Here is a 21,059-nt window from a genome sequence, read left to right on the forward strand (position 1 = left end):
ACACAAGACAATGAGCCACATTCGACAACCATTTAGAAAAATAATCTTCATTTTTTTTAAAACAGAAAAGGATCAAAATTATTAGACTAAGATAACTATTTCAATTCACTGGCTAAAAATATTTGACCTCCAAGGAATCTAGTTTGGGTAGGAGTGGTGGATACCAGAAGTCTCTTTGGGGTACCATTAACTCAGGTAATCACGGGATGTTAGCCCTCCAGATAACGTCAAGTTCCATTTTCATGTCACATCACAACTGATAAATAGATATAGCAATTAGAAAATCTGCTAAGAAATTAGGATATCACGCTGGACATTTGGACATAAGCCATATACCAGGATTAATACTGAAAATACTGGAAGGGTCTTCAATATAAGACAATGAGGTCCAGTTTGAAAATGTTTTATTAGTTCATCTGGAGAGGTCCTTAGGTAGAATTCAAGTGTGCCTCATTTTATGAAACACATTTTTTTATGAAATCAAATATTGTAAGAAGACCAATAGGGTCCATTACTTAAAAGAATCATATTGCGAACCTTGGTAAAGAAAATTACTTCCAATGCCAACTGTCGTCCTTTAGATGGTTCGTAAAATTAACTATTTATTATAATTCATTGTAAGATAAAGAACTGAGAAGATGAGTCAGTGAAGTGAAGGAAAATGACTTAAATTAGTGCTACTACCTGCTCCAAGTAAAAATTTCTACAATTTTTCCTTTTTGTGAATTGTTGCAAAGAAGAAAGAACCTAGTAAATTATTAAAACCTAAGATCTTGAAATTGATCTAAAATTTCACTCCTAACTTTATAAATGTATGCCATACAATTTTGGAGAGCAGAAAGAAAAACTACCATTTTCAGTGGCCCCGGCCACTGGGGTCTGCTCCTCTGCACACCTCATTTTCCAAATTGAACTTTGTTCCCTACCTGACCTTTTCTGATGGCATCTCTGTTCCACAAGAGGAGCACAACAAAAAGCCATTATCCGCTGTCTTCAGTCCAAAAAGAATTGGAAATTCTGTTACAATATCCTTTGGAGGGGAAAACCAGGTAGAATATTTGAAAACTATTTAGTGAAAACTACAATTTTTTTTTTCTGGAATCAACAATGGAAGTGTGTTCTAGAAACCATGTGGCATTTCATTTGTCATAGTCCCTCTGCTGAGGTCAGGAGAAAGGGGATGCCAAAATCAGAAAGAAGTCGATACAAAGATTTATCCATTATTTTGAAATACTCTGTAGCCACAGGCACAGGCATATTCCAGAACATTTCTTGAATTGACTATCAACTCGGTAGAGGCAAAAAACAAAACACAAAACACAAAACAAAATAAAAGAAGCCAAACTCAGGACACTTCTGTCCAGTGGGATGGCTGGTCATCTGGCCCTCAAGTTTTATCTTTAGTCATCAGTTAAGGTTGGAATTTAATTATTAACTGATCTTGAAGGAGCTTTTCCTTAAATGGCCCAACTAAAATAGCCTATGAGAAATACTACCTTCTGGACACCTGAAATCTGGTTTTACTTTGTGTTGATAAAAATAGGAGTGATTGAATTTTATCTGGAAATTCTCAGTTCGTCTAGATATAGATCGTCATCAATGAAAAAATTCATTGTTCTGTTTATTCATATGGATCTGGTTTTACTTTGTGTTGATAAAAATAGGAGTGATTGAATTTTACCTGGAAATTCTCAGTTCGTCTAGACATAGATGGTCATCAATGAAAAAAATTCATTGTTCTGTTTCTTCATATGGAGAGTAAAACAATAGTTTGGAAAGTGTGGGGTTGAGAGTGCTAATCTATGCTTCTAAGTCATTAGTGTACCTGAGCCTCGGTTTTTGGAGAAAACGGAGGTCAGAAACAGTAAATGACAATCTCAGTCTTAGCTGTGGAATGAGGAGGAACCACAACACACTGAGGGGCAGGTGCACTGGCATAACATTCCTCATTACTACGAAAGGTCAGAATAGGGGTGATAATAGTAATAAGCAGTGATGATGGTGATATAGACACCCCAGCAGTATTACCTTTGGTGGAATGTCTTCTTCCTGTCGTAACCAAGAGCTACGGTCAAACTTTTCAATACGAGTGGGGAGAGGAGGGTTTTCGGAGGTGGGATCCGAGTTCTGGCGTGGCATCTCGGCGCGGTGAGAGGTCACGCTCAGAGCCTCCTGAAACCCAGACAGGCCCTTGGTGGGCTGCTCGTGCACTGACTGCGAGGCGGTCAAGGCAGGTCCCTGGGATTTCACAGCTACGAGATGTGGGATCTAAGCATCAAACCAAGATTAGAGCAGCAATATTAGAAGAAGAACCCACTCGGCAGTACCTCTATCAGGTGAAGGGAAAATCAAGTCCTGGAGCAGAAGAACTGTGAGGGACTACACAAAGTCCATCACAGGTATTTACAGCATGCTTTGAAAAAGCTCTTCCAAATTTTCATTAAGAGCTATGTGTGGGGCTGAAACAGGGTTCCAGGCTTAATGCTAAAATATTTACTTGGGGCTCATAAGAAGTCACTGAAATAGGTATGGTGATAGTAACAATAACTTTATTTAGTGAACATCCATTGGCTAGTAATACAATATATTTTACAGGGATTTCTTTTTTAATATAACAAACTTCCTTCCTAAAAACTTCTAACCTTGACTTTAGAGAGTGCTATTGCTCTGTAAAGCAAGAACTTCTCTAAATATTTTGCTCGCTAAGCCCACCATGAGGTGGGCATGAATTTTTTTTTCATTTTACACGAGTAATGTAAGATACAGAGAAGTTGAGTAACATCCTAGATTTCAGAGCTATTATGTGCTGGAGCCTATATGTTAACCCAGCTACCCTACCCGCAGAGTCTGTACACCCAGCAGTCTAGACTGCTTTTTGGTGAACTGGCTCTTACCACTTAACAGTATTGCATATCTTTTAACATCAGCACAGTTCTTTTAAGGTTGTAAGTCTTACCAATTGGCATGTGGTGATACTGTTCATTTAGGTGGAAATGTGGCTCTTTAAGACGAACCATTAAAATCCTGATTGGAAGTTGCCTCCTTTACCTCGCACAGTTCACACTTTATTTTCCATGCCTATTTAATGCCTGGCTCCGCCACGTGGTCATGTTGAGCTCCCTGGGGACAGGAGCCAAGTCTGCAATGCTTGTCATTGGATTCCTGGGACTAGCACCATGCTTGGCATGGTGAAGGTGTTTAATAATCTTGGCTAGAAAAAAATCTAGTGTGCTCTCTAAATTAAATTATTAATTTGAAAAATATTAATTTAGCGTCTGCTTTGTATAAGGTGCATATTGGACACTGTCTAGGTCTAAAAAACCAACATTACATATTTTTACCTGTAGTTCAGAGAAAATCTCCAAAACCCAGCTCAGCTGAATGCTCTATTTCAACCAGAAAAGAACCATAACTGATTAAATATTTTCTATTAATGTTAAATATTACTAAATATTAATTTTAAAACAATGCACATTTAAAAAATATGTAGTACAAAATACAAACACTTTAAAAGAGTCAAAAAAAATTGTTCTGGCATGACTTGAATGCTTACCACTGGATAGCTACATTTTCATTTGCTAGGGTCACTTTCAGAGAGTAAGCTTTCTCTCTTTACTTTTCTTTTGCATTGGGCAAAAGTGCCCTAAAAGGTCAATATTAGGGGTTTTGAAAGAGGAAGCCTGTGTGCTAAAAGAGAAGCCCCTGTCAAAGGTTAGGCACAAAGAATGATATACAAATAAAAAACAACAAGCTGGCTGGTGCTGAAAAATCTTGGGTCTCCTTTATTAAATTCAAACTTAAAGCACCGGCGATACTTGATTTTCTCACCATGCTTTTAACCCCTGTTCAAATAATATTACTATTTTAAAAGTGACCTCACAATATTCTGTAGCAGTTTTAACACAGGTGGATACCTGGAAGAAATTTAAGACATTTGGGTGAAGGCAGGCATATTATCTTTATTTTCCATGAAATTCCACTTTTTATTTTACTTCATAGTTTATTTTTAGTATATACAATATAAAAGTCATCTAGAACTTCCAGATTCTTCCTTTTTTCTGAAACGTGGAGTGATATTTTTCTATTGCAAAGCGCTTAAGACAGCAGTTCTTAAACTCTAAAGTGCATCAGAACCACCTGTGGGATTGTTAAATCACAAGACTACTCTGCCTGCCTCTGAGTTTCTGAGCAGCAGGTCTGGGGAGGACCCAAGAATGTGCATTTCTACCAAGCTCCCAGGAGATGCCAATGCTACTGACTTGGCAACCACTTTGAGAACCAATGACTTAAAAGACATGATTTCCATTAACCAAGTCTATTTCATTTTTTTTCAGCTTCAGGCTCATGCTAAGAACCCAGAGAATAAAGGAAAGTATAAGTTACCATTACTAACAAAGATCCATATGAATTCTTATTTTGGTAATGATAAAAGGATGCTTATTCCCACCTCGCAGAAACTCCTATGGGTCTCCAAAAGGCCACTTTACCAACAAGTGACTTCGTGGTTGACTCACAGCTAAGGATAGGGCTTTTTTCTTTCTCACTCCTTTCTCTACCCTTCAAATTCAGTGGGCCTTCTATATTATTACACATTCTATTTTAAGGGCCATGATTTAATTGGTCCTATCCCTGGATCCACATTACAGTTCCCAGGGTTTTTAACAGATTTCACGACATTTCCTATCAGAATGCCTGATGGAATGAAGGGGAAGATGTACCTGGGGATCTACCGGTCTGAGCATGGGGGGTGTCCGAGCAGGCTGAACCCCACTAATGCTGAAGGACTCCGACCTCGGGGGCAGGTTGGGATCAGATATCCTGTTGGCGACCTTGTGAGGCATGGCAGGTGAGCTCTGTCGGTTGAGCCTTGACCGCTCCTCGACCTGGAAGCAATAAGAGAGAGTCTCGGTAGAGAGGAGTCAATAAATTTCCATGTAAGGATTTTCTGGAGTCACCTGCACAGCCATTTTTGTGTCTCTCTCATCAATTCATTTTAGGAAGCCAAAAATCTCCATTTCTGCTCTGCATCAAGAATTTGTAAAATGCTCTTTTCTATCAAACACTAGCAACAGCGACAGAAAATCCACATAGCACCCAAGCTATCCACTCTCTGTAACCCACAACCTCTTGCTATTTCAGTTGGCTGGGAATTTGGAACCTGCCTAATATTAAGAGTTATCATTTGCATTGACTGGGATATTACCTTGCTGATTGGTCACAAAGCCATGGGGTCAGTGAGGGAGGCAGCTTGCTCCACAGATACTCAGAGAACCCGGGGGAGGCATTCCGATTGCTTGGGGAAAATAGAACTTTGTTTTGGGTTGGTGTGCTCCCTGACTCATGATATAGGGAGGAAAACAATTGGGAAGGCTGAAACGAGGGTGAAGAAGTTTAGTGCACTGTCCTCTTCTCATCACCGGCCCTACTGATAGGCAAGTGGGTGTTCTTGGCGGCAAGCTTAATGAGCATGGCCTGTCTTAAACAGACTTCCTGTATCATTTTCTTTTTCTCTCTTTAGGGCCTTTTCTCTTCAGTTGTCTCTCTCTGCTCCCTAAAATACACAGCTCCTCCCCATGCTTTCCATTTCCAGCCTCTCTCTTGCTTCCTCCCCATTCCTCCTCCTGTGGTATTCATTCTTGCTTCTCCCCCTCACCTCTCCCTGCTCCAAACCTCTCTCCTCCCAGGCCATTTCATTTCCTTGTTATCCCTGTTCTTCCACAGTCTGTCTCAGCCCAAAGAAGAGATCTGAAGTCTTAGCAGCCAAGGTTCACAGTACCAGTAGATGTCCTTTGTACTGGTAAAAATCGTCCTGAGGATTTGTCCACAGCAGACTGTTGCAGGGGACAATTTTAAAGGGACATTTGATAAGCAGAATGTCACTGCAAAGCAAGATTTGAGATCTCTGACAACTTCAAGAGGACCTTCATTTCTTTAGAGTCAAGTTTGAGTGTTTACTTTCCAAACTTACCAGGGTAACACAACCAAGTCTTTTCCCCACCCTGAATTTTCAATGTGAGCCTTGACTCTCTTCTGCTGACTCACTGTCTGTGTATCATAAGAGCCCATCATGAAAACCACACATAGGTAATTCAATAAACTCATTCTGTCTACATATTTTTTGTAGCAGTCTTTATTGCTTTTAATGTCTGATCTGAAATAAAAATGCAGCAGAGCTATTCTTTCCCATCCTCCCTATCCCATTTAGAACCTTTCTAGGGGAACACTCAGACTCATCTACTCAATAGTCTGTTTTTCAAACTGTCCTATCAACCTCAAACATTTTAGCATGATAGATATACTACAGAATAGAAACCAACAGCCCTTCTGCCTCTGTTTAGGGATAATTTGAACAGTTTGTCCATGGTTGTGTAGGGTACATAAAAACAGCATTCAGTTGACGTCAGTTTTGAAACTCCATGTCCCAGAAACTCACCACATCTCCTATAAAAATAGCTGCAAAATGCCAGGAAGATAAACCAGAACATGTATACTTGGGGGGGGGGGGTGTGCGTGCAAAGTGTTACATCTGCAATAGTTATGTGTCTCTTGTATTGAGCAAAAAGAACAAAGCCAGCTTCAAGAGAAGACCGCAAAGAAAAGAAAGTCCCACAAGACAGCCATAGACAGATCGAGATCAAGCATGTAACACATTGCTTTCCAAATATCAGACTCTTTGAAAAGAAGATGACTCTTTCTAGACCCCTGGATTTGGTCAAATCTTACAGCCATTTTTATCTTTCCAGGGAAGATCATAAATAGATAAATCACCTAAACAAGCACCCCTCACCATCCAAACCTATGCTGTCTGAGCTCAGGAACCCAAGAGATAAAATACACTTTTAGAAAAATATCTGGCTATCCAAACTCTAACCACTTGGTACCCCAAATTGAAGAACCAAATATATTCAGAGTGAGAAATACTTTGAATTATTACTTTTTGAACTGTAAAATATACCCTGACAGATTTGAACACACATTATGAGAGAGCACATTCAAAACAGCAATAGAAAAATTAACCCCAAAAGACTCCCACTCAAGCCAAGAAGCCATTTTTGAAGTAAAGAACTGCCATTACCAGGAGCTAGTGAAGGACGCATCTTTGCCTTGGACAGTCCCACAGGCCACATAGGGCCTGAAAGCTGCCAGGAGACATGAACAGGGCAGAAACATTCATAGGCAGTTAATGGTTTGGTTAATCATGCCCAGTTATTACTAATGTACTTCTAGTATTGAAATGAAAAGGAACCAAATGGTTTACTAAAATTTCCTATGCTTTCTATCAGTCAGTTTATAAGTCCTACCATTAGCATGTTTTGGTATGCACCACTCTAAAATACCTGGGATAAATAATCTATTGTTACACTTTGCAAATGATTTCAAGTGCTGAAATTTCCAATGCACTGAAATTTGCTAGGTTGGAGGTTGTCCAAAGAAATTTGAAAATCTATGAGATGTTTCAATGAGCTTCTGGCTATACAGTATGTCTCAAGAAAATCTTACCCTAAAGTCTTTGGAAAGAAAATGCTGTCCAAGTGCTGTGGCACCAAGAGAACATCTTAAGTACTGGAGCAAAATATCAAACCAAACATTGGAAAAGGCACTTCTCCTACTAACATTTTCACAGATGGACAGAAGGGAAAGCTGGATAGTGAAACTAGTAGAGGGCCCTTCTGGTTATTTTGATACTGAGCAAAGGCCTGTCCCTGAATTATCACAGATTGTGTGTGTTAATTGTACGCAAGAGAAATATAGTGTGTTGTTTTTTTTTTTTCAGGCGCAATCTAGACATATCACAATCTGCCTTGGAGGATACATAAGAAAGTCTATTAGCCGAGCCTCTGCTTCAATCATCTGCTGCCAAGAAGACATAAAATACCAGCACCACCAGCAGAAAAGGGTACTCCAATAACATCAAACATGAAGTGCCAGGTGACAATTTAAAAAGTTATCTCATACAAAGGATTCCATAGCTGATATGGAAGATGAGATTGTCAATGAGCTTCAGCAGACTTGCAAATCCTACCCTCTGGTTTATTGCACTTATCCCAGCCAGCAAGCAGGGAGATGAAGAAGGTCAACCACCACACCAGGGAGCCAAGAGTGCCTACAACTGCAAGTAGGAGAATTGAATCCATCATCCATGTGGAATCTAAGGCCCCTCTCGGTATAGAGGTGGAGTGGACATAACCATCCCAGGGTCCACAGGATGGAGGAATAGAGTATGGATTAGAGTTGACTTACTGATATTCTACTATGGAACCATTGTGATTAGTAATGGAAGAAAGCATAGCACTGATGTGGAGACAGTGGCCATGGTAGCTGCTGAGGGTAGAGAGAGGGAAGAAGAGATATGATGTGGGGACATTTTCAGGACTTGGAGTTATCCTGGGTGGTACTGCAGGGACAGATGCTGGACACTGTATGTCCTGCCATGGCCCACTAGGTGGACTGGGGAAGAGTATAAACTACAATGTAAACCACTATCCATGTGGTGCAACAGTGCTCCAAAATATATTCACCAAATGCAATGAATGTGCCATGATGATGAAAGAGGTTGTTGACGTGGGAGGAGTGGTATGAAAGGGGTGGGAGGTATATGGGGACCTCTTATACTTTTTGAATGTAACATTTAAAAAAAATTAAGGGGGGAAAAAAAAAGAACAGGATTGGGGAGACTGGTCAATTTTACTACAAAGCAATTTTTCTTAAAAGGACCATTTTAACATCAAAACTAAAGTAAATTTCGAGAAGTCTGGCACATTTCTGCAGAAATGATACATGGGGAAAATATAACTAATGCAATTTATGGACTATAGTTAACAACATCATTGTAATGTTTTTGTAACAAAAGTAAGGTTGGTACTATATTAATGGAAAAGGTAAAAAAAAAGAATATGGGGTTTTGTGAGATATGAATATACGATTAAGTATTTTTTTCTTCATTTTCTTCATGAATAAGAAGACCCTGACTATGTACTTTAATAAATCTGTGTTCATCTCTGTATCTTTCTGAAAACTAGAGGAACACCTGAGTGAGTAGTTAGAATTATATGAGATAAAAGTGCCTGGAAAGAACTTTTTAGGAGTACCATAATTTGCTGAGCTGCCTTTTTCTGTCATTTTATTCTTTTTTTATTTGAAATAAAGTTATTTTTAAAAAAGAAATGATATGCTATTTATTATAACATTATAGGGAGAAAGAAAAAAGTAACTGTGGTCTCAGATAAAAAGTTCCAGGCTAGTCTGTGTTGCCCGTTGGGTCTTATAGGAGTGGATGTCTAAGGCCTCTGAGATATACAAAGGCTATATAAATATAGAAGAACAGAGAATAAATTCGTTGATTATAAGATTTCGAAAAAAATCTTCAAAGTAAATCATATATTTAAATACGTATAAAAAGAAATATACTGATGTCAATTATTAAGTTGTTTTGTGCATTTGAAAATTTGTAGGTTATAATGTCTCATTTTGCAATAATGGCTACTTGTTAAGAAATAATTTCAAAACAAAATTACAGAAGTAATTTCAAAAAAGTTGACAGTAAAATAAATTTACTATGCCATGTGGGTGCATTTTAGTAATGTTTTATATGATATAGTGCAGGAGGATTTATAAAGATCTTAGAATGTCTTACTTAATGGGCTAATACATGATGAACTGAACACAGTTGTATGGGAATTTCTTTTCAACTACACAAAACAGTTTGATTTTTATGTTCATTGGCAATGCTGGAGATAGAGAAGTCAATAATGACTTTGAGCATTCATGAGATACTTTGACCCTGTTTTCACTGCTCAAATAAAGAGCTAAGTCATATTACCTGCCAAATAAAACTACAGTCAGATGACTGTAAGAGAGATGCAAGAGAGAAAGAAAATACAATGGAGTGTGAAAAAAATTAAAATACAATCTCATGCAACACTCATGTAGACAGGGTATTCTGCCACTGCTGTGAGTTTGTGCAAAAGTAAAAAAAGAAGTGTGTGTATGATAGGAGGGTAAGGGACACACACAGTTGCTAAGGCCCAGATGCCATTAAAAGGACTAGGAGAAAGAAAAAGGAAGCTCCATTATCCAGAAAGATACTGTGAGAAATAAGACCTTCAAATTCTGCTTGTGTTTAATGGAACGTCAGACTGACATTTTCACAGAACAAATAAGACTTCCATCCCAATCCAGACGTGGCAGGTAGATTTAGACAAAGAATTATTAGCCCTCTGAGTGAGTAAAAGCAGAATCTAAAAGCGGTGAGAATGTCTCCCTCATTTTACAACAAATGGTTATGTTCCTTTCTGACTGAAATCTGAAAATTAAAGCCAATGTGATGTATATTCAGGGCAGACAGATTACTGCATAAAGGGAGGTGGGGAAGAGCTCATAAGATTTGCAAGTGATCAAGTATTTTCATTTATTCTTACTGTATCCAACAAATTAATGAAAAAGGCAATAAGAAATGTGATGATCACTTCTGTTTTACAAAATGAAGAAACAAAAATAGAAGATGAAGCACTGTAACAATATTACAGTGCTGGTGAAAATTTGTCAATTTCAACTAAGGAAGAGAAGAAGTAAATTGATGGAAAAGTAATCAAAGAATGAAAAGCCATTTTGAAGAAAAGACTACAGAGCTGAGTTAGAAAACACATGCTGGAGCAGATAACAGAAAATGCTGCAATGGATTGAAGATGGTAAGTGGTATCTTAACTGGCACGTGGGACAAAAAAGCCCAGACCCCATGTCACAGGAGTGACTGATACCGGCACAGCTGCCCACTCATCCCTGCTGAGGATATTTTCAAATGTGAATCCTGACAGAAGATACTTTTGAAAAAGAAAATGGCACTTTTAAATTGTCTTCAAAAGAGAAGTTAACCTAGGTTATTTCATCGGTTGATAATTAAGATGCATTTAAGCTAGAAATTCTATTAATATCCAAAGTCTTAAAATACATATTAAAAGTTGGCTACACTGATCCCCACCTACCCTTCTAGGATAGGAAAAGAGAGCTATACATAACACTTTAGAAGAACAGTGTGTACACTGTTGATGAGAATCATTAAAATATCAAGAAGATAAGGATCCTCACACGCATTTTTATTCCCATTTTATTCAGCCTTGATAAAGAAACAGGTGTTACAAAAATGATGAATCAAACCAAGGCAGACAATTATTTGCTCTTATTTTGTATACTAGTTGCTCTGATCCCAAATTTAGCACTGCCACTCATTCCATCATCTTAGTGTCTCATCTTTCTTCTAAAATATGGACACCCACTCTAAACTTTGGGAACTGTTTCATGAACAGACTGATGGTTAGTTACCATGTTACCCACTGGAGGTGGCCCAGACTTACGGTGGCCAGGGAACCTCACACCAGGAGTGCTTGATGATCCAACCATGCTGTCTGCATGCCCAACTGCTGCTGGGTTCCCATTACTGAGAGAAGCTTGGCAAGGAAGCATAGGGGAATTAGGAGGCCTAGAAAACCACTTTGATAACATCTGCAAAGATTTGTCCCCAGGAATGCCATGGCTTCTCAAAGCCTGGGAACCATGAACTAGTTCTGAATAGAGGGGATAATATTGCAGGGAATTTAGAAATAAGGACAAGTAGTAACCAGAAAGCAATGAAGTCAAAGTGGATAAATTCAAACCAGGGTGTGCTGGGTAGCAGCTGAAGGAAGGAAGTGAAAACTGTTTCATGCTTTCCCCTTTTCCCGGTACATGTGTTTATGAAGGAGCTGCACAGGGGAAAGAAGGAATTCTGGGAGGCTTTGCAAGGAAGGACAGTCCTCTTCAATGGGGTCTGGAGATGTCCCTCTCCAGAACTCATGGTTGGGGCTGGGAACAATGAGACCAGGCATTCACACCTCAAGAAGTCACTTAGTGATGCTGCACTTCTTAGAGGAGCTGATGCACTTGTAAAGATGCACAGGTTCATGGCCATCCTGCCCCAAGGCCCACCCGGGTCTCTAAGTCCCTGCTTATCATTAAATCCAGGATTGGACAATGGGGGGCACATCACTTTGGAAATTTTGAAAAGACACAGATGACCTTAGGTCCTAACTCTCGAATTGGGCTACAACCTTGGGAGCAAGAGCTCTTTGGAGATCTCACTACAGTGCTTGAGGCTTTCTGAAATTTCAGTGTTTCTTTAAGACCAAGTCTAATAGGACAAGCTGGTCTACCTTTTTTCCATGCATGATGCTCAAATAGGAGTCTTGATCTGGAATCACTAATTCCTGTAGGTGCTACTGGCAATAGCTTGGAAGAGGCTAGTTTTTCAGCTTTCTGAACACTTGCCATGGTCTGGAGTTGAGAGTCTGGCTTAGTAGAGACTTTAGGCTAATGGTTTAGCAGTGGAGGAAGGTAGAGCATGTACATGTACATGTCTGCCAGCCAGAAAGCACATCAGCTAAGCTGCTGTTTACTGGCAGGGTGAATCTGCTTAGCTGGAAGAACAGATTATTAATGGGCTGTTACTGTACCTGAGAGTGGATCACAAACTTGAATTATTGATCTAAGAGAAAGAAACAGCCATTACAGACATAGGGAAACATGGATCATATTTATAGACCATAGGGGAAAGTGATCGAAAACATTTTCCACCTTGAATTAAAGGATTCTCTTTACAGACTGACTAGGTTTTTAAGTTTCAAAAGAAAAATTACTTTATTAATTCTCTAAAACTAGTACATTATCATTATAGAGAATTTAAACAATGTATAAAATACAAAAGATTTTTTTAAAAACCTACACATCCTATCTCCCATAAACATCCATCATTAATATTAGGACATAGTCGTTTCAAGCATTTTCTACACATATGTAAGATAGAATAAAAAAAATAAAAAGATAAATACTTTCCATAAAAATAGGATCCTGGAACAGATATATGGTACCGGTAATAATGCAGTCTAGATAACTTGAAAAAAAAAGTTCTAGCTATAAATATCTAAAGATGCTAGATTAAAATACAAAAAAATTACCCTCTAAACCCAAGGCTATTATTTTCAATGACTAGCTGAACTCACAAGAAAACAGAGGAAATCACCAGGTGCCACAAATGAAGACGGAACTGAAGACCAAGGTCTTTCCTGCATGAGATGCCACAGTTATGGCCTGGGTGGGGACGGGGGAGGTGGTCTTGGCTAAACTTATTATTTTGTTTGTTTACATTACCCAATTGGTTATCACCCCTTTCCCCCTCTCATCCAAACTTTTAAATGAGATGGCTAGAATGAGCTAATCAGAGCTGAGTTCCTGAAAATCCTTCCTTAGTACAGTGATTGAGCAAATGAAGAACCATTAATTTTGAAGTATGTGAAAAAGAAATTCAAATGACCTCTGATCCTGGAAGTGAATAAAACAACCATCAGTCTAAGGTCAACTGTGTATCTGTTGTGCCACCTAAGAACAAAGGAGTCTCAGTGACAATGCTAATGAACCATAACAGGGACCATGTATGGGCAGAAAGTGATTCTATCTAGAATTCCAGAATTCCTAAATTGCATTCTTCCATGGGAAAGTCACTAAAAAGCCTCAGACCACAAACTCAACCAGAATTCCTAAGGAAAAGGATTATTCTACTTCTCATTGTTGCCCACAAAAATCTACTCTATTCCCAAGAATCACAAACAGGATAGGATACTTTGCCATTTCTCTACAGAGACGAGTGGTATGATTCTTCAAAAAGCAAAGTGTGCGTCTCACAAGGAGTTATTTTCTCACTTTTCAGCACCTAGTTTAATTCTCCACGTGTACTGGATGAACCCATTACTGCCAGAAGCCTGCCCAGGAGCGCCTGCTGCATCTCCCCACTTACCTCCTTGGCCCAGGCTGGCTTCTCACTAGGACTCATCCCTTCTTTGTAATGGTACAGTGGCTTCTTCTCCACGGGCCTCTGCTCCTGCCGTTGATGCTGAAGGGAAACCAAGTAGTCCCTTTCTTGCTTTAGCTGTCTTTGCAGTCTTTCTGCTTGTCTCTGTTCTTCCAATTGTTTGCGCTTATATTCCTGTTCAGGTAAAGAAAGAGAGGCAAACAAGGGGCCAAATCACCACACAGAAACCATCGGGTGGTCCAATCAAGCATGCAATGGAGGCAAAAGTGATGGTAAATGACAAATGATCTTAAAACTATTAGAATAAGAGGAGGATGTCAGGAAGTGCCACAAATATAAGACATATACTCAGGTTAGGCACCACCCAAAAATGGGGGCATTTAATGAAAACACTTTTGCTTTAATATCAATTCCTATGAAATGCCACCACTTACGAAGAGGTGTCACACCCTGAAGAACTACAACTGAGAAAGTGGAAATAATGAGGACATTTGGATGGTCAGTACACAATCCCTATAAGGAGCCATTCATTTCCTGAATTAGTAATTAAACCAATGAAACATGTACAATTAATTATGAAACTAAATAAATAAGATATTGCCTATGTTATCTTTTGTTTAATATAAACTCAGACCAACAGAAGCCATTAACAAGCTATGTACAAGCTGAAAAATATTAAAATGCCATTGGATTAAAGTTCAGTTAAATAAAAAGATAAACTAAGAAGCCCATTTGGAGAACAACGCAATAATAATAAAAATGTACTTCAAGTAGAAACTGCATGAGCTGGGGAACACAAAATGTTCCCATCATAAGGGTAAAACTAATAGTCTGCAAATGAAATATGGCCACAAAGCTGAGTGGGTTCTTACAGAAGAGGTGCATTTTGCTGTGATTGTATTCCAGCATGTTGTAAATAGCCTTACAAAATTACTCTGCAATAAACACAGAAGGTCTTAAAAACTGTCTGAACTTATAATAAGGTGGGATTCATGTCAAAATTTCAAAATAGATGGAGTTAATAAAGAATGCATAACCAGTGTAGTAAATGTATTAAGGCCTGGAAAATTGGGTTGGGAAATGTATTCAGTTTAATAGAGGTTTTCGAGGCCTACGAGGCTCGGAGCACACTGTGTCTTGGACGGGCATGTTAGGAGGACAGGCACACTGACACACACGCATGCATGCGTGCACACACGGTATGAACATGGAGCAGGTGAGCTGGCAGTTGGCTTTCCCATTACCAGAAGTAGAGCTTGTTCATGCAGTAGCTGCTGCTGCAAGATCTCTAACTGCCTCTGCTCCTCCTCTAACTGTCGTCTGATGTACTCCTGGAGAGGTGGGCAGCAGAGAATTCAGAGGAACAAAGAGAGGGAGAGAGAGAGGAAGAGAGAGAAAAAGAACCAGTAATTTCAAGGGTGACAAGAGCCGCCAAATAAAGTATAGAAGGAAGGAGGGGAAAAAAAAACACCCAGACACCTTCCTCACAAAACAAGAAGAGTATGCCACACCAAAGCAAAAGCATTTCAATGTAGTCAAACGCACAAGCCCTCTGAGCTGGCTCACAGTTTTACTCTTTCACTTGGTTTTTAAAAACTCAACTACATTTTAAAGCTTTTCCCTACAGGCTCCCCTCTTTTTGAGCTATCTAGAATGAACAATGCTATAAAGTTCAGAGGGTCCTGTGCAACCAGCAGGGACTAAACAACTGTTGAACGTCATCATGTGCTGCCTCTGGAACGCAACCATCCTGCGGCCTCGCCTGTGTGGTTCTAAAGCCGACAGAGAGGGGTCTACACTCATGCCTCCGGGACGCGGCGACCAGAGAGCACAAGGGCTCCTCTGAAGTAATGAAGGAGAAGGCAGCAGCTTGCTCTCATGCTCCGCGCTGCCTTCAAAACAGATACTCAGGGTTGGGAGACTTGGCCTGGGCAGGAAGCGAGGTCGAATGCGCAGGCATTACCCAAGTTGTGCGTTTGACTTCTTGAATGAGTGCGAAAGGGTGCGTGAGGAGTAAAAACCCACTTAAACTGAGTAGCCCCAAGAGAAAGAGGCCCACGCTCCGGAGACGCCTGGGCGGGGCTCCCTCGGGACGTCCTAGGCCCGCCCCGGCTGTACCAGCTGTACCTGCTCGTGCTCCGCGCGCCTCCGCTCCTCCTCGCGGCGCATCTGCTCCTCATAGTGCCGGCGCTGCTCCCGCTCCTGCTGCTTCCGCAGCTCCTTCTCTCGCCTTTGTTGCTGTGGGGCAACAAGCAGACGATCATGGGGGAAACGGACACTCGGGTTGGGGGCAGCAGGAGGCTACAGTTGCTGACCGACAGGAACTACCAAAGACACATGAATGGTCCAAGGCTCTTTCTCTCCTGTGCTACTGGGGGACACACTGACAGAAATGGGGTGGTGGAGTTTCAGGGACGTGCAGAACACCGGTCATTTACTGTGTAAGGAGATGCTCCAGGTTTAGACTTCCATCTAGAAGTACCTGTTAGGCATGTTCTTCCCATGGGCTGATGGGAGTTTAAAATCAGGGATAGGAAACACCAGCATATAACAGGCTACTTAAATACAGTCTAATTGTTGATGGGTTTTAAAGCACATTGGCAATGCTTATGTCATTCAATCCTTTGGACCCCTTGTAGGACAGATATTTCATAGATAGAGAAAGCAAAAATCAGAGAAGAGAAATAACATATTCAAGGCCATATAGATAGTGAATGGCCAAGGGGGCAAGAGAACTTACTGGCTCCCACCCAGTCCACTACTCTTTTTCATGCACCTTGTTGCCTCACTGTAATTTCTGGAGTAATCATTTTGAAGTGTCAGGTTCAACTTCCTGCTTGAATGCACCCTTATGCTCAAGAACTTAATCACCATCATCACCGTTGTTGCCATCATCATCATCATCATCTAAATTATGCTTAGACAGTGTGGCAAGCACCTCACATCTTTTATCCTATTTAATCTTCGTAACAATCTTCTGAGGCAGATAGGATTACTACCATTTTATGTAAGAAAACTGAGGCACAGAGAGTTTAAATAATACTTCAAGGAGACATCTATGTTCAAGGTCATGGAACTTGATTTCAAAACCAAGCAATGTGACTCCAGAGTCTGACTCAATCATTACAGAAGATAAAGAGGCAACAGGAGTGATGGAAAGATCACAAATTATCTGGCTTTTCATTATATTCTCAGGAATACAGAACATCTGAAGAGCAGAAGTTAGAATCAGTCCAAGTAATTATAGGAGTCGGTGGTGCTCAACTAGGGGTGGTACCATTCCCCCATCCCTGGAGCATTTGGAGCCATGTGGGAGCATGCAGGGGCTTTCCTTGGCTGTCCCAATGACTGGGAGACATGACTAGCATTTAGTGTGAGGGGCCAAAATGCTAAATAATCTGCACGGCAGGATAGTTGGGCACTGCAGAGCATTTTCCCACACAACATGCCATTAGTGGTCCTTTCGAGAATCGCTGTAGGCCCACTGTGGCAGAGCCCTGTACTGGCATTGAGGTTTCTTCTTCCTCAAATAGGAGGTTCAGAGGGATATTCCAGGGGGTCCATTCCCTTGTAACATTCTCAAGAATACTTCACTGACTGGCTGAAGAAACTTGGGGTACCCAGAATAGAAATGGATTGAGACTGTATCACACTGACAGGCAGGCTCTACGCAACCAGGGAAACAGCTGTAGCCCTAGCTAAACCAACCACAGATACCCGAATACCCAAGAAGCTCATCGGGGGGTCATCCTGACACAGCTACCATGGCAATCCTCCAGACCTGCTATTTTCCAGGAAACTCCTAGGCTTGGGAGATAATCTTTTAAGATTCAATGTCTTTCACTTCCAGATCAATAAATATTTGTCCATTCTAGGCTGCAGGCGATGAAGCCAAATGACATGATCAGACTTTGCATTTCAAAAGGCCTCCTGTCAGCCATGGGAGGGGGCAAGACTAGAAGCTGAGAAGTGGTAAGAAGCCAGCCTGCCCACTGAGGCATGGAAGACTGGTAGGCAAAGGCAGTGAAAACTCCACCTTTATCGCTGCTGAGGAGGGAGATGCAGCCAAAGAGAAGAAAGTCTAAAAACTATCCAGACTTCAGTCTTTCCAATAGGACTGGAGTGGATACCAACCTAGAAGTAGAAATTAGATACAGGGCAAATAAAACAGGTGACTGTGGGATATATGAAGAGGAAAGGGTGAAGTTCCTGGCTGGGGTGCATGGTGGGCAGTGTGCTAGAGAAGGGGAGGAAAAGCAGTTTGGGGACTGGAACGAGGGGTGTACTGGAGTTTAGGGATGAACTAAAATGTGACAGTTTGTTTTACTGAAAAATATTATAGGAGATGTGAGTAGAAAACATCATCATAGGCAGCAATTGAATAATTTAGATTACAGAACCAAAACAAGGACATTTTCACTACTCAAAGTGAATCAGTGCCAGAACAGAGAATAAAATAATTGTGTACAGACTTGGTTCCTGGCAGAAAATAGCCCTAATTTAACTAACATTTCAAGCTTTTCACTAAAACCATTGGTCTCTTTCTTGAGGAAAGAACAATCAAGGCTTCTGAAGATTTAGTTGATTTTATGTGAAGGATTTGTACATTTTCAACCCCTTCGTCAGGGATCAATACTGTTTTATAATTACATGCCATTCAAATTCCCCACACAAGGTGTATACACAGTATTGATTGCAACTCAAGAGGAGCTGGGCTTCCTAAGTACTCTAGTTTCTGAGAAAGACACTCAAAAGTGACTCATAATTAATAATGATCTCACTTGGATCAGCTGCCACTACAGCATGGTGGCATCTGTCAGAGCTTCAGTTCCTGTGGTGCGGCTGGAAAAATAAATCACTTCCCCAACCTTCGGAGGGCACCCTGCCAATTTCCAGCTGCCCTGTCTCAATGTTAATGCCTTTCCCAGAAAAATGTTTTTTCTCTCTCCTTCTGGGCATGGGGTTTTTCGAGGGGACATACCAAAACATGTCAAAGAAAGACCAAGGCCCTGGCCTCAAGGAGTCACCTTTACAAAGCTCCGAGAACTCCTGTGGAGGAAGCAGCTCTCTGAGGGCGAGGCCTGGGTGATTCCTGCTGGGGCCCCTAGCCCTCACACAGGGCCTGGTGGCGTGTTGGTTTAATTGAACTCAGTAGAAAGTGGGGCAAAAAATGACAACAGTATCCTCTTAAATTTCTTTGGGACACCTTCTTTCCTGTCGGTAGTAAATAATTTCTACCATGTTGTATTTGGTATTATGGCTCTTTATATGTCTTGTCTACAATCTAGGGTGAAAGCTATTTGTGACACAGTCTGTGCTCCACTCTAGTTTTTATCTCCCACTTTTATCCCACACAGGACCTGGCACCACCAATATTTGTTGTATTGAATAACGCCGATTGGATGGCAAGGGAGAAAGAGGGAAGCTGGCACCTCAGACCATGCCTGTGCCCCTCTAATTCCTTCTCAGGCAGCCCTTACAAGCCAGAACATTCTTTTAAGCTGAGCACAGACACGGCTTGAGAACTGTTCCTCTAAACACCTTGGTGGGGTCTGGCATGGCACCTACTTGCTATCTTAGAGAAAAGCAGGAGAAATAAAATAAGGGAAGAAGAACAATCAAATAGTATTTGCAAATTTTATTCAAATTATGCATAAAGATTATATTGGTCCTGCTGTCAAAAAAGAATAGGGTAAACCAACTACTCTAGCCTTCTTGGCAGATGCCTCCCTACCACCCCCTCTACTGAACTGCCTGAAAGTGTATTCTGAGACAGATCTTCTTGAAGGTATTGTCAACAAGCTATATCGTTTAATATTAGACGTTCACTGGGTCCATATGAGTTTTTTATTTTTCTTTTTCCTGGTTGGGAAGGATAGATAATACCTTCTCTGAAAAATTTCCAGGCTAAGAAACCATTGTCATCATGCTCTATGGAGTAGATCATGGGCCTTTGTCTCTCCTTTGTCTTCTATTGGTGATTACAAAGAACAACTGTTTTTAGGAGAGTTTTTCTTTTTTTTTTTTTAAAGATTTATTTATTTATTTAATTCCCCCCCTTCCCCCGGTTGTGTCTATTTGCTGTGTCTTGTTTCTTTGTCCGCTTCTGTTGTCGTCAGCGGCACGGGAAGTGTAGGCGGCGCCATTCCTGGGCAGGCTGCACTTTCTTTCACGCTGGGCGGCTCTCCTTACGGGGCGCATTCCTTGCTCATTGGTCTCCCCTACACGGGGGATGCCCCTGCATGGCAGGGCACTCCTTGCGCATTGGTCTCCCCTATGCGGGGGACACCCCTGTGTAGCACGGCACTCCTTGCGTGCATCAGCACTACGCATGGGCCAGCTCCACACGGGTCAAGGAGGCCCGGGGCTTGAACCGCGGACCTCCCGTGTGGTAGACGGACGCCCTAACCACTGGGCCAAGTCCACTTCCCTCTTAGGAGGGTTTTAATCCTTCCTGTGAGTGTCCCCTCAGGCCACCTCCAGGTGAACCGGTTAATTTAAATGAGGAAACACTACTCCTGGCCCCTGCTCAGGCGACCATCAAAGGTGATATGATACATTTATCCCCAGTTGACTATACAGTTTCTGTTCTTTCAATTTTTGCTAGACAATATTTAATATTCTTATTAAAGGCCTTGTTGTGAGCAGTAGTCCCGGTGGATGTTCACCTCAAAGGCGACCGCGCCCACCTTCCTTTCCTTTGATTCTTTAAGTGTTTTTCTTAGTCGAAGGCCAGCAAAGAGCTGAGCCCCTCCCCCCCGGCACTCGGGCTCTTAGAGAAGTGTCTCTGATAAGCCAGGTTTTCCCATGATGCCATAAAACTGCACTTTGCAATGTTACCACAGAGAACGAAGCTAACCTCTGTGTGTAAATAGGAATATTGCCTCAGACATTACTCACGCACTATTCGACCACAGCTCGTAAGTGCACGGGTTGACGTTACTCAAGGAAAGCTGGCCTGAGGTCCTGGTATACTCTTACCCGATGGACAACAAGGATCTGGAACCTTTCACGCTGGCACCTTTGCCGAGCTGCTGGGCTCAGTGGGCACATGCTGGTAAATGCCCTGGATCCCATGTTGTGCGAGTGCTTTGTGAACTGATCCTGTCCCTGGCTGCATCTAGTTTTTGTCTTTTTTTTTCTCCTATTCCTGCCTATTTTATTTCCTCATTCGATTTATTATTAGTTGCTGTATTAGTCTTTGCGTGCCACCTTAAACCCT

General features: G+C 41.1%; 1 protein-coding gene across 11 annotated transcripts in view; it reads right to left on the reverse strand.

Moving 5' to 3' along the window:
- Positions 1 to 21,059, reverse strand: part of TNIK (TRAF2 and NCK interacting kinase) — a 435,835-nt gene that overhangs the window by 71,104 nt on the left and 343,672 nt on the right. For 6 of the 11 annotated variants that reach the window (XM_058295284.2, XM_058295285.2, XM_058295282.2 and 3 more), the window contains 5 exons: positions 15,965 to 16,075; positions 15,082 to 15,168; positions 13,823 to 14,011; positions 4,719 to 4,883; positions 2,029 to 2,268 (listed from right to left, as the gene is read on the reverse strand). In XM_058295284.2, coding sequence (XP_058151267.1) covers positions 2,029 to 2,268; positions 4,719 to 4,883; positions 13,823 to 14,011; positions 15,082 to 15,168; positions 15,965 to 16,075 — 792 coding nt within the window. The remainder of the gene's footprint in view (positions 1 to 2,028; positions 2,269 to 4,718; positions 4,884 to 13,822; positions 14,012 to 15,081; positions 15,169 to 15,964; positions 16,076 to 21,059) is intronic. The other 5 variants (XM_058295289.2, XM_058295288.2, XM_058295287.2 and 2 more) reach the window with 2 other exon arrangements.

This window comes from Dasypus novemcinctus, chromosome 4 (genome assembly GCF_030445035.2).
Source record: "Dasypus novemcinctus isolate mDasNov1 chromosome 4, mDasNov1.1.hap2, whole genome shotgun sequence".
Lineage (NCBI taxonomy): Eukaryota > Metazoa > Chordata > Mammalia > Cingulata > Dasypodidae > Dasypus > Dasypus novemcinctus.